The sequence below is a fragment of the Palaemon carinicauda genome, chromosome 24 (assembly GCF_036898095.1).
Source record: "Palaemon carinicauda isolate YSFRI2023 chromosome 24, ASM3689809v2, whole genome shotgun sequence".
Lineage (NCBI taxonomy): Eukaryota > Metazoa > Arthropoda > Malacostraca > Decapoda > Palaemonidae > Palaemon > Palaemon carinicauda.
Window position 1 is genome coordinate 95,784,194 of NC_090748.1, and position 15,000 is coordinate 95,799,193.

The window sequence follows — 15,000 nt, forward strand, 5'->3', positions numbered from 1 at the left end:
TTTAATCACAGCTTTTTACAAAGGTATCTTTACTTATATTTCACACACGAGTATTCTATTTCTTTTTCGTGCGAAAGTACTAAGCAGAACAAAACAAAGATTTGTTACTGTTACAATTGTTTCTATTCTTATTCTTATTCTTATTCGTATTCCCAGTTTCAATTGCATTATTATTATTATTATTATTATTATTATTATTATTATTATTATTATTATTATTATTATTATTATTATTATTATTATTATTATTATTATTATTATTATAGAATAGTATTTATTCGCAAAGTAACCAACTTTCCCAGCTTGAAACACTGGGGACCATAGAAAAGTTTTTACAAAGTTATGAAAGGTCTTCATTAACCAAGAGGGAATTCGGATACCATAGTGAAAGCGATTTAATTAATAACTTTTCCTACTCTACAAAGTTTATATTAGACGAACCGAATGAATTCTTATCTATTTGCGTCATCGTCGTCGTCAAAACCTAGAATGTCAGATAGGAAATGGACAAGTAAAGCTAATAATAACACAAATAAGAAAAATAATTTTGTAGATGATGAAATTATAGGTAATAATGAAATGATATTAATAGAAATTACATAACTAAAGAAGACATAAATAAGAAAAATAATTCTGTAAATGATGAAATCATAGGTAATAATTAAATTATATTAATAGAAATTACATAACTAAAGAAGACATAAATAAGAAAAATAATTCTGTAGATGATGAAATTATAGGTAATAATTAAATGATATAAATAGAAATTATTTTAAAACACACACACACACACACACACACACACACACAAGGGCGAAAACACAACCTCCTTCCAACTTCATTGACTGAAGTAATTATGATAACTTTAATGTAAGAGATAATTTTAATAGAATTAAAAGTATAATTCAGGAATAATTTTGAATTGAGTTGCATAGTTTTCTGTAAACTCTTTGCAATATAGTCATATGAAATTCTCTTCTTCAATGTAATTGATCATTTTTCTCAATTACATCATTGGTTTTAATCACTCTAAAGATTGATAAACTATTGATATGTAACATCCAAATAGTTATGATAAAAGATGAAATAGAGGAGTGAAATAATAATCTTTAATTTCTAATTAATGATATGTCCCTTGACCCTGCCATTCATGAGTGGGTTTTAAATCTTTAAGAGATCTGAATGGAGGTAATGAGGTCCCTAACGATAGCTCTCCTGTCCAGTATTGCGAGGATAACCTTAGAATCTTCATTTATTTCCCAAAATATAAATATTTAATATATCTTCTAACTGACTTTGAGGGTCTCGGATAATAATAATAGCTATCTGAAAATTTTTCCAAATATTCTTCATCCTTTTCTAAAACTTTCAAAACGAAAGCGTATCTAATACAAATATAACGAACATATTTGTATAAACAAATATACATTATGAACGTTTAATGGTATTTGAATAAATATACGATATCAATATTTAATGGTATTTAAGATAAAAGGTAATACCACTATTTTTCAATGGTTCCATTTCTCTAGTTACAATGTTCCCGAGTACTTAAACTGTCTCTTGTAGCTTATACAATGACAAACTTCACAAACAACAGCGTAACTGATATTGAAAACCTTCCTATGAAAATACTTGATGACTACTATGGCTTTGGAGTCCCATCGAAACGTTATGTTATTAACTAAATAATTGTGTATACATGAATTATTTCAAATTATCATTCTGCTTCAGTCAAGATGAATAAAATGGGTGAACACTATCATGGATACTCATAATTCCATATATATATATATATATATATATATTATATATATATATAATACATATATATATATATATATGTATATATATACATACATACATATATATACATATATATATAATATATATATATATATATATATACATATATATAATATATATATATACATATATATATATATATATATATGTATTTATTTATTCATATACATACACATATATATATATATATAATATATATATATATATATATATATACACACACACATATATATATATATATATATATTTATTTATTCATATATATACACATATATATAATATATATACATATTACATACATATATATATGTATATATATATATATATATATATACACACATATATATATATATATATATTTATTTATTTATTCATATATATACACATATATATAATATATATATACATATTACATACATATATATATGTATATATATACATATATGTGTGTGTATATATATATATATATATATACACATATATATATACACTTACACACACTCATATATATATATATATATATATATATACATATAAATTAAGATTTCTAGAAAATAGACTATTAAATGTAAATGACGTAATAACATGTGAAGAAATCGTAAAATAGGAATCTATTCGAAGGCCAGTTTTATCATCAAAGATCATAGGAAAAATAGCAAAACCCTCAATATGAACGAAACCTTTCCGTAGTACCACAACAACCTGGTTTGTTCAGTTAAGTTTCCCAAATGCGTTAACCAGCGTATTCATTTCAGCAAATTTACTTATGAAATACAAAGGAACATGTATGAGTGACTGGTGTAAACAATTGAAATACTCACGCCTGCTAAACAGTTATACACCCTGACTCACCCAGCCCCATTTTTATCACCACGCTGATGAGTGCGGATTGGTGATGGCGGGAGACTTTAGTCTGATCGCTAAGAGCAAACCAAACTAGTATGGGTGGTCCGGATTAGTAAATCTTTGCTGCCATAGCGATACTAAACCATTTTCACAAAGTTAACATATCCATACTAAATTTATATCATTTTACACACACACACACACACACACACATATATATATATATATATATATATGTATATATATATACATATATATATAATATATATATATATTATATATATATATGTATATATATACTTATACATAAATAAATACACACATATATTTATATATATATATATATATATATATATGTATATATACTTATACATAAATAAATACACACATATATTTTATATATATATATATATATATATATGTATATATGTATGTATATATATATATATATATATATACATATGTGTGTGTATAAGAGAGAGAGAGAGAGAGAGAGAGAGAGAGAGAGAGAGAGAGAGTCTCTGACAACACAAAAAAGAAACTGCAAATATATATTCTGGTCAGAATGGTTCCTCCTTAGAGTCGTGGCTAAATTCATCATAGACAACAACAATTTCACTCGAAAATTGAGAAGCCCCTTTTGAATAGACCACCGTTACGTGAATAACATGAGGAAACATGAGAAAAACCTTTGCTCTCTCTCTCTCTCTCTCTCTCTCTCTCTCTCTCTCTCTCTATACAGATACGTGGGTAGACATACACATGACAATAACTTCAGCATAAAGAACATTTAAAATCAAAGATTATTATCTTTTATTTCATTTGTTAAAGTCTTTTCTTTACGTATATTTTCATAGAAAAAAATAATTCAAAGAAAAAGAAAAATTTACGGTTTTCTTTCAATAAATCAGCTTTCCCGTATTTTTGGCAGAATATTTCTGTCATCTGGTTTTCCTTGCTGGATAAAAAAAAACGTTTCTGTATTTTTCCTTTTAAAAACATTCAGACAAAAAATTATTCAGGGAAAAATCGGGTAACTCTCGACTGTCATTTAAAACCAAGAGAGAGAGAGAGAGAGAGAGGAGAGAGAGAGAGAGAGAGAGAGAGAGAGAGAGAATGGAAATCACAGAAAAAGTATATTAACTATTCGTGTTTTCAAAATATTGAAGCGTTCGTTTTCTTAGGAAAAAAGGGAAATTTTATCAAAGTTTGATTATGATTTGGCTAAAATGGTGAAACTAAAATGTATCGGAAATAAGAATAAATAGATATTACAAAATATATACATTACTTAATTTGGAAAAATATATCAATGAAAATAATGAAAAGGAGGTCTATTTGAAGTAAAAGAATATATTTCAAAATAGGTACTAATTTGTAAAAGTTGATCAAAGTTAAGGAAAATAATAAAAAAAATATAAAAACCTTATCATTTCTATTTTCTTATAAACCCAATGAAAATTTAACTATTATCCTTTTTTTCCAAATTATTTTATGTTACTACTTTTCTAAATTCAATTTATTATTAATAACGTTTTAGAACGAAAAATTTATTGGTATTTCTCTGTTCTTCACTTCTTTACCTTTATTTCTATTCTATTAACCCTTGAAACTTTTCATACATTTATCCTTTTCAGCAAACGATATGATCTGTAACTGTTTTTCTAAATTCCCTTTTATTTTTATAACTTTTTACAACAAAATTATTATTTGTCTTTTTGCTATCTGCGCTTTTTATCAAGACTTGACAAGTGATTTTCTCCTGAAACAATTTTTCACTTGTGGTCTCAAAAGTTATATATTTCCCAATTGTTACAAAAGGAACCGAGAGCGGTATATCATTTTAACCCACAATATGAAATTCTGTGGAAAGAAAGGTAGGGACGAATTCTGAAATATGGAGCTATTATGTGAAGGAAAAAGGATATGGGTCGAAAAATGAGATAGATTTTGGGAATATATTATCAAAGTGTGGTAATGAGGAAGTACCTGACGGAGAATCAATAGGAAGATAAAGGAACGGTTATTTGGTAATATATTAGGTCACAATGGTGATAAAGAATTGGTATGTAGTTTATGGAAGGCTGTCATAAAATAGAAAATCCTGGATTGGTTGTGTGGTGTGGCATGAGACAAGGATAGATAATAGAGCAATCATTGATATATTGAGGCGTACGATGATAAGGAACAATTTTGAAAGAGATCTTTAGAAGTCGCGTAACAATGGTAATTTCGTTGATGGAAAGGGCTACATAAGATACAGTTGTGAGAAATATTACAAAAATATTACAAATGTGCGAGTTGTGGGTCAGGGTTTGTTAGTATGTGTGATATTGTGCGTATGTATATATAATCCAGGTAAAACCTGTTTCTATTAAACAAATAAAAGTAAGGATATTTTAAAACTTGGAGGAGAATACTTTTAACTATGTTTAAAATATTACTGTGAAATTGCCGAAAGCTTCAAGTGACTTATGTGCATATTTGATTAGTTGGATCTTTTAGAGAAATATGAAATGTAAGATTTAGCATTATATATATATAAATATATATATATATATATATATACATATATATGTATATACATATATATATGTATATATATATATATATATATATATACACATATATATATATACATATAGAAACATATGTGTGTGCGTGTGTGTGTTTGTATGTTTGTATTTTTATGTAAATATTCTTATGCATATGTGTGTCCATTAGTGTGTGTATATGTATACAATTATACATGCCTAAACACATATGCATATATATATATATATATATATGAATGAATATATATTTCAGGAGTCATCATAAAATATTAAAAGATGCAATAAAAGACTAATTGAAAAAATGAAATAAAAAATATTGTTCAAAAGTTCCCAATGTTTTTCGAAGTCTTTCATTTGAAATAAAAAAAAAGTGGAATATCACAGTCATATCTTAAACCTAAAACCATAAAAGAAAAGATAAAGAAAAAAAGTATCCCGAAAAACAGAGCCGTAATACAGTGTGAACAGAGTTTGAAGACGGAAGAAAAAAATCATAACAGAAAATATTCGGGGATTTGAAAATCTCCCGTTTGGCTTGAGGGATGGAAAATATCACCTACAATCTGAAGTTTTCCTAACCATCGCAATTCGACTTCTTTTTGTTTTCCTTATTTGCCATTCGGAATTCCTCCATTCCGGTTCGGAATTCCTCATTCCTCATTTTCCTCCTAATCTGTGACACAGACTCGCCTGTGAAATGACGAGAACAATGGATTGTTACGAGAAACAAAACAATCACCCGAACCATGGGGCGCAATTAAGTGATGGAGGGGTGTCGTACAAAAGTAAGTGGAAGTGTCGTGTTTCAGATTTTGTCAAAAAAAAAAAAAAAAAAAAAAAAAAAAAAAAAAAAAAAAAAAAAAAAATTAATTCTTTATCTGTATAATTATAATTTCTCACAGGTAAGATGAATTTGGTGTGTTCAATTCAGTTGTATGGAATGATGATATACAAAAAAAAAAAAAAATAAGACTTACGGCTTTATATGTTCGCAAAAGTGTCCAGTTTATGATTTTGTAAAAAAAAAAAAATTCTTGTGAGAGAATATTTTTTTATATATATAATTATCATTTCTCAGAGGTAAGTTGGAACCAGCCTGTTCAATTCAATTATGTGGAATGATGATATACAAAAAAAAAAAAAAAAAAAAAAAAACCTAATTTTTTCCAAGGCTTACAACTTATTTTTTAAATGTTTACGAAAGCGTTGTGTTCAAGAATTTGTCCAAAAAAAAATATTCTTGTGAGAGAATCTTTTTTTTTTATCATAATTATCATTTCTCACAGGTAAGTTGGAATTGATCTGTTAATTGAGTTATGTGGAATGATGATATGAAAAAATTATATGGTTTTTTTAAGGCTTACAACCTTCTTTAAATGTTTACGAAAATGTGTTTACGATTTAAAAAAGAAAACAAAAAATGTGAAGGAATCATTTCTTTTTAATATACCGGTAATTATCATTTCTCACAAGTCGGTTCTGTTTAATTATGTGAAATGATTAAATGCGGGAAAATTATATTGCTTTTAGGGATAACACTTTCATTAAGGTTTTCAAGATGCACATTTTATGTAACATCTAAAGGTTTTGTTTATAATTTGCATTACTGTGTTGTAATTTCATTCAAAAAAAAAAAAAATTCGCTCATGACTACAATTGTTATCAAACACTAATTTGCAGGAATAACAACATTACAACGAAATACTGCATAACACAACTCAGGGAAATATTCGTTATTTTTGACTTGGTCATTTCGAAACTGTGAACATGTATAAACGAAAATCCTCAAACATTTTTAGTATCTTCAAGGTGGTAGACCACCATGAATAAAAATAAAGATAATGTTTCTTTTGTTGCCTTTGGCATAGTCATTACCAGATAGCGAGTCCTTTTTACCCCACAAAATGTCGACATTTTCTTTATTTTACCTCTGAATGAGATAAAGGGGAGCTGGAGAATAAACAAGGCTTGTGCCATTTTGAAACCTGGATAAAAAGAGACCTTTGAATGTAAGTTTTATTCATGTAACTTACCTCAAAACATAGTGATATAGTGAAAACGGAAATATATCTTCACAGAGAGAGAGAGAGAGAGAGAGAGAGAGAGAGAGAGAGAGAGAGAGAGAAAACAAACCCTCTACTGAAGTTTCTTTCCAGTCTAAAAAATTATAAGGGGGGGGGGGGACTGGAGAATAAACAACGCCTGTGCTATTTTGAAACCTGGATAAAAAAGATCTTTGAATGTAAGTTTTATTCATGAAACTTACCTCAAAACATAGTGATATAGTGAAAACGGAAATATATCTTCACAGATAGAGAGAGAGAGAGAGAGAGAAGAGAGAGAGAGAGAGAGAGAGAGAGAGAACAAACCCTCTACTGAAGTTTCTTTCCAGTCTAAAAAATTATAAGGGGGGGGGACTGCATAATGAACAACGCTTGTGCCATTTTGTAACCTGGATAAAAAGAGATCTTTGAAAGTAAGTTTTATTCATAGAACTTACCGCAAAATATAGTGATATACTGCAAACGACAATTTGTCTTTTGAGAGAGAGAGAGAGATAGAGAGAGAGAGAGGAGAGAGAGAGAGAGAGAGAGAGAGAGAGAACCCCCTACTGACGTTTTTCAAAGAGACCTTTGAAAGTAAGTTTTATTCATAGAACTTATCGCAAAATATAGTTATATACTGCAAACGAAAATTTGTGTTTTGAGAGAGAGAGAGAGAGAGAGAGAGAGAGAGAGAGAGAGAGAGAGAGAGAACCCCCTACTGACGTTTTTCAAAGAGACCTTTGAAAGTAAGTTTTATTATTAGAACTTATCGCAAAATATAGTTATATACTGCAAACGAAAATTTGAGAGAGAGAGAGAGAGAGAGAGAGAGAGAGAGAGAGAGAGAGAGAGAGAACCCCCTACTGAAAAGTTTCGTTCCAATCTGTAAATGCATCATGGGACTTCGCTAATTAAAGCAGAGTTTCGTGTGCAATAACCCCAACATTATGTCATGAGGCTATAAATATCACTCGGTGGAATATAGTCTCCAACGAACTCTTTTAACATGATGAAAGGAAATGAAGAATATTCGCTCTCAGTAAACAGGAGAGGAGCCATAGGAGTAGAGCTCTCTCTTTCGTATGTTCCTTTTACGTTTGTTTCCTTGTTTCATCTGACACTCACCTGATTGCTCTTATGTTTGTTTTCCATCTTCCATCTGACACTCATCTGATTACTCTTACGTTTGTTTTCTTGTTTCATCTGACACTCATCTGATTGCTCTTACGTTTGTTTTCTTTGCTTCATCTGACACTCATCTGGTTGCTCTTATGTTTGTTTCCTTCTTTCATCTGACACTCATCAGAATACTCTTACATTTGTTTTCCTTGTTTCATCTGACACTCATCTGATTGCTCTTACGTTTGTTTTATTTGTTTCATCTAACACTCACCTGATTGCTCTTACGTTTGTTTTCTTGTTTCGTCTAACACTCATCTGACCGCTCTTATGTTTGTTTTCTTGTTTCATCTGACACTCATCTGATTGCGCTTACCTTTGTTTTCTTGCTTACTCTGACACTCATCTGGTTGCTCTTACTTTTGTTTCTTGCTTAGTCGGACACTCATCCGATTGCCATTACATTGCTGTTTTTTTCACCTGGCACTCGTCTAATTATTCTTACGTTTGTTTACTTGTATCGTCTGACACTCTTCTGATTTTTCTTACGTTTGTTATCTAGTTTCAACTGACACTCATCTGATTTCTCTTACGTTTGTTTTCTTGTTTTACCCGACACTTATCTCCTGGTTTCTTTCGCTTTATTCTCTCTTTCACATCTCACTTCATTCTCCATATTCTATAATTTCATATATCAATGATTCATTTCATTATAAACAAGCTTATCTTGGCGGTCACCCTGCTCTTTAAATTTTTTTCTAGGCTTTAAATTTGCTTTTTAAATTACATTTCATTTATTCCATCTTACATTTATAAAAATTTCCCTTTTATATATATATATATATATATATATATGTATGTATATATACATTATATATATATATATATATATATATCCTTTAAGAATTATCGGTTTTACTTCCTTGACATATATATGGATTTTTCAAACTCAGCATGTTTTCCTCTAAACTCTACTGTTGATTTTCATATTTCTCTTTCCCACTATTAATAATTCATATTTTGAACATAATCACAATTTCTTCTATTCTGCACACACATTCATTCAGGGTCTTCCCGCAATCCCACTAATGGGGTCTTCATTTCCCACTGAATTATGAAGTAAGTTTTTTATTTTGGGAAAACTGGCACACATATCCCCTATCAGGGCAAATTAATTACCTCCCTGTCATAGCGTACTAAACGGCGAACATCGTAATGTTTGGTAATTGCCATTTTAATGGAATTTCCGCCTTTTTAAAATTGTGATTTAATAAAGATTCATTATGCACCCATGAGTTGTGCTTTCGTTCTTTAAAGGTGACTGTTTGGTCCGGTTGCAAGAGAGGCATCTTTTGGTGACTTACTGTCCCTCTGTTGTTAACCCTTTTAGCACATTTTGCCATATATTTTTTTTTAAATTGCTCTGCTTAATTTTTGTCCTACAAAGGTCAGGTTGGTCTCACTCTTTTGGAAAATGCCTGAAGTTTCTCCTAAAAATTATAAAAAATATGTAAAAATATGTAATTAACAGTGTTTGCAAGAATGTACCGGTACGTCCTTTGGGGGTGAAAGGGTTAAGCTTTAGAAATCTGTCCTTTCTTTTGTTTTTCCCGACTTGATTTTTCCAGACCTCTTTTTCTGACTCCTGATTTTCCAGACCTCCAGAGACTGGTTGAGTATATTTTCTATATTCTATATAACTTTTTTCATTACTTGGGCATTGGTTAGAAAGGTCCATTCATGAGTTGTGCTTTCGTTCTTTTAAAGGTGACTGTTCGATCCGGTAGCAAGAGAGGGCATCTTTTGGTGACTTACTGTCCCTCTGTTGTTAAGCTTTAGAAATCCGTTTTTTCTTTTGTTTTTCCAGACTTGATTTTTCCAGACCTCTTTTTCCTGACTCCTGATTTTCCGGACCTCCATAGACTTGTAGAGTATATTTTCTATATTTTAATGGAATTTCCGACTTTTAAAATTGTGATTTAATAAAGATTCATTATGCACCCATGAGTTGTGCTTTTCGTTCTTTAAAGGTGACTGTTCGATGCGGTTGCAAGAGAGGGCATCTTTTGGTGACTTACTGTCCCTCTGTTGTTAAGCTTTAGAAATCGTCCTTTCTTTTGTTTTTCCAGACTCTTTATTTTTCCAAACCTCGTTTATTCTCATTTTCTGATTTTCCGGACCTCCATAGACTGGTTGAGTATATTTTCTATATTCTATATAACTTTTTTCATTACTTGGGCATAGGTTAGAAAGGTCCATTCGGTTGCCTCTTGCAATGGTTTCTCTGAATCGAAATATGATATTTTCGTATAATTTTACAGATATCTTTCTAAAATAATGGCGATATTCTTGAATAATTTCAGATTTAGTTTAAAAATAATGCTGCTATTTTCGTGAAATTTCGCAGATATCTTCTCAAAAGAATGCCGATATTCACAAACAATTTCAGATATAGTTTAAAAATAATGCCGATATTCACAAACAATTTCAGATATAGTTTAAAAATAATGCTGATATTTTCGTATAATTTCACAGATATCTTTTCAAAATAATGCTGATATTAGCGAATAATTTCAGATATTTAAATAAAAAAATATGCTGCTATTGTCGAATAATTTCAGAGATAGAAAAAAAATAATGCTGCAATTGTCGAATAATTTCAAATTAAAAAAAAAAATAATGGTGATATTTTCAAATAATTTCAGATATTGTTTAAGAATAATGCTGATATTGTCGAATAATTTCAGAGATTGAAAAAAAAAATAATGCTGCAATTATCGAATAATTTAAGATATTTAAAAGATAACGCTGATATTATCAAATAATTTCAGATATTGTTTAAAAATAATTCTGATATAGTCGAATAAGTTCACAGATCTTTCAAAGATATTGCTAATATTGTCGATTAATTTCACATACATTTATTTTAAGTAACGCAGATATTTTCAAATAATTTCGCGATATCTTAAAAATATTCCTGATACTGTCGAATAATTTCACAAATATTTTCTTTAAAATAATGCTGATATCTTCGAATAATTTCAGATAGAATTTAAAAAATAACGCAAATTTAGTCAAAATAATATCACATATATGCTCTTATTTTCGAATAATTTCAGATATCTTCTAAATTATTTCTTATATTGTCGAATAATTTCAGATTTATTTTCCAAATAATGCCGATATTGTCGAGTAATATTGCATATATCTTTTTAGAATAATGCTGATATTGTCGAATAATATCACATGTATCTTTTTAGAATAATGCTGATATTGCCTAATAATATCACAGATATCTTTTCAAAATATCGCTGATATTGTCGAATAATTTCACATATAACTTTTATAGATATTGCTGATATTGTCGAATAATATCAGATACATATTTAAAGTAATATTGATATTGTCGAATAATTTCACAAATATCTTTCCAAAATATTTCTGTTATTGTCGAATAATTTCACATATAACTTTTTTGAATATTGCTGATATTGTCGAATAATATCAGATATATATTTAAAGTAATGTTGATATTGTCGAATAATTTCACAAATATCTTTCCAAAATATTTCTGTTATTGTCGAATAATTTCACAGATATTTCTTACAAACAATGCAGTTATAATAGAGTGTTGTAAATTACTAAACGCAATGTGACCTTAGAAAATACACGGACCATTTTGGTAGCTAAACGCTCACTCACATCACAAACATCAACAGGTTTAAGGTTTAAAGACTGCTCATGAATGGCAGGGGCAAGGGACAGTCACATTGCCCTATTGAGTAGGACAATGCCATAGAGACTGACCATATATAAATATGATCAGTATCCAAGCTCCCTCTCCACCCAAGATAGGACCAAGGATGGCTAGATAATGGCTGCTGACGACTCAGCAGATAGACCTCTAGGCTCCCCAAAATCCCCTATCCTTAGTTCACAAGGATAGAGAGATTGCAGCGACTAAAGATACTAACGAATTTGAGAGGGACTCGAAACCCAGTTTGGCGTTCAACAGTCAGGGACGTTACCACATCGTACGGGTCATATAAAATACGAATGCTATACAAATTTAAATAAGTTCCCCATGCATGGTGTAAAACTAAAATTGCAACAGTAATCTTGTTTTCTACGAGTTTTCAATATTCGTAATTTCATCTTAAATTTAGAATGAGAAAGAAGCCGATGAAGAGTAAAAACTGTTATTGCATGATGAAAATTAAAATACCTAAAAAAAAGACACAAAATAATTGAACACTATAAAAACATAAAATATTTGAGAACTAAATATATCTGGAAAATTGTCCTAAAAAGGGTATCCTCGGTTATTGCCCTCACACACAGCATACACTGAATTCTTTTCCATGGGATAAAATGTACAAAAACCTACAGAATATTTGATGAGTAAGTCATAATATTTTTATATTTTTGCAGTTTCCTACAAAATGATGCCACCAAAAATCAGATTTTACAGAATAGTAAGCACAGAGAGAGAGAGAGAGAGAGAGAGAGAGAGAGAGAGAGAGAGAGAGAGAGAGAGAGAGAGACTTTTCAGGGCGAATTCTGATCCTTGGTCGAATAAAGAATTCCACAGATTTTTAAGTTAGAACCCTCGCAAAAGCAAATTTCCTCTTTCTTGGGACACAAGAGGAGAGAAAAGTGGGAAGTTAATCAAAGGTATTAGATAAGGTAGAAGGGTTTTGAGTGGCGGAGATTATTTTACTAAGGTAACTGTGAAATTCATTTGTGAACTCTACTCGGTTAATTATACGGTTACCATTATACCGTTATACCTATCATTTATCACGAGAAAAATGAATTCTAGAATTATTTCATGATTGTTTAGACGCAATTTTATATATAATTTCAAGAATTTTTATTTGGTTTGGTAACAGATTAATTCTTGATAATTCTCTCTTAACCCCGTTTCAGAAAATAGCCTCAACAGGAATTTAATTTTCATTTCACATTAATTCTAAATTTCCATACTATACCTTCCGGCGTACTCTTACTCAAAATAGTATTTATATACATTGGTATAAGAACGTAATTTCAATAGGATATTAACCGTAAAAATATAGTGTTTTCATCCGTACTTCAGTAAAATACAGGCGACCGTAATTTTACCTTACTTTGTTATTATTTTTTACGGGTTGGTAACTGTAATATCACTCCTTTACGTTAATATAACTGTTTTTAAAAAGGTGAATATCCTGGAATAAATGTTGCCAGGCATTTACCGAAAATTTTTACACTGTTAATAACTTAATTCTAATGGAAAATTCTCCGTAAATATATACTGCTTTCAGACGTATTTCAGTAAAATAAAGGCGACCGTAATTTTACCTTACTTTGTTATCATCTTTTACGGGATGGGGGCTGTAATATCACTTCTTTACGTCAATATGTCAGTTTTTAAAAGGGTAAAAATCCTTGAATAAATGTTGCCAGGTATTTGCCATTTTTTACGGCAACTTTTTGAGTGTACCTATCATTGATATAACTGAACTATACATCACCAGTCTATTCTGAGTTTCTGACAGCAAGTTCAGCTTGAATCTATATATCCAACACATCTGAAATCTTTTCTTTTACTGTTCAGAATACTTGCGTACATGGAATACATTGAAATTCTATCTTCGGTGTTTCTTGGAATTCTTATTTCAAATTTATACTGGAAACCCGTGTCAGATTCGAAATTCTCAGAGTTATTTAGTTGTCATAGTAGAGGCTGGGTGTAAATAATTGTTAGTGTGTTCCTATTTTATTTTGGGTCAATCCGCTTTTATCTACACTGTTAGAAAAACCGCAATTTCAATTGGAAATTCACCGTAAAAGTAAACTGTTCTCAGCCGTATTTCAGTAAAATACAGGTGACCGTAATTGTACTCTACTTTGGTATTTACTTTTACGGATTGGTGACTGGAATATCACTCCTTGATGTTAATGTATCTGTTTTTAAAAGAGTAAATGCCTGGTAACATTAATTCCAGAATTTTTAACTTTTTTTTTTTTTACACCAAATTTTCAAGAGTACGAAATAGCTTTCTGGGTCAAACTTGGGTCATCTTGGAGCTTTGGGTGTTGAATGATCAATTAAATAATTTATCTATTTATTTATTTATTTATTTAATTTCATTTTATTTATTTCACAATAATTCAGCAAAACCAATAAGTTTAACCAATTTACATTTGGAAAAATCTTATACAAAACTCTGCTATCAATAACACACCATCAAAGATTAAATCTCCTGAATAATTATTCAGCATTTGAGTTTAGTTTTAATTGCACAGGGCCTTTGTTTTAATGTATAAATATCATTCCTTTGAGTCGACATAAACATTTTCCTTTCCTCTCTATAAATATATCTATTGTTACTATGCATTTTCATAAAAAAAAATATTCGTTTACGAAGATTTATTTCTGCCACTTATGGAAAAGCGTCCAAGAATAAGATGTTTTTTTTTTTATCTTTAGACTGTCTAATTTTATTTTTTGTACATTTTGGATTACGTTGAATATAAGTTTACATAGATGTCAGAATCTAAATTGAGAAACTGAAATGAAATCAGTGCCCACATCGCAAAGAGAAATATTTCAGATGCAAAACAATATCTTATATATATATATA

At 29.6% G+C, this 15,000-nt stretch overlaps 1 protein-coding gene across 12 annotated transcripts in view; it reads left to right on the top strand.

Moving 5' to 3' along the window:
• Window positions 1–5,549: 5,549 nt before the first annotated feature.
• LOC137618218 (band 7 protein AGAP004871-like) overlaps window positions 5,550–15,000 on the top strand; it is a 201,817-nt gene continuing 192,366 nt past the window's right edge. For 4 of the 12 annotated variants that reach the window (XR_011039754.1, XR_011039753.1, XM_068348342.1 and 1 more), the window contains exon 1: window positions 5,553–5,992. Coding sequence is in view for 9 of the 12 variants with exons in the window: in XM_068348342.1 (XP_068204443.1) it covers window positions 5,905–5,992 (88 nt within the window). In the remaining 3 variants the exon portion in view is untranslated. Of the gene's footprint in view, window positions 5,993–15,000 lie in introns of all 12 variants that reach the window. The other 8 variants (XM_068348340.1, XM_068348339.1, XR_011039752.1 and 5 more) reach the window with 6 other exon arrangements.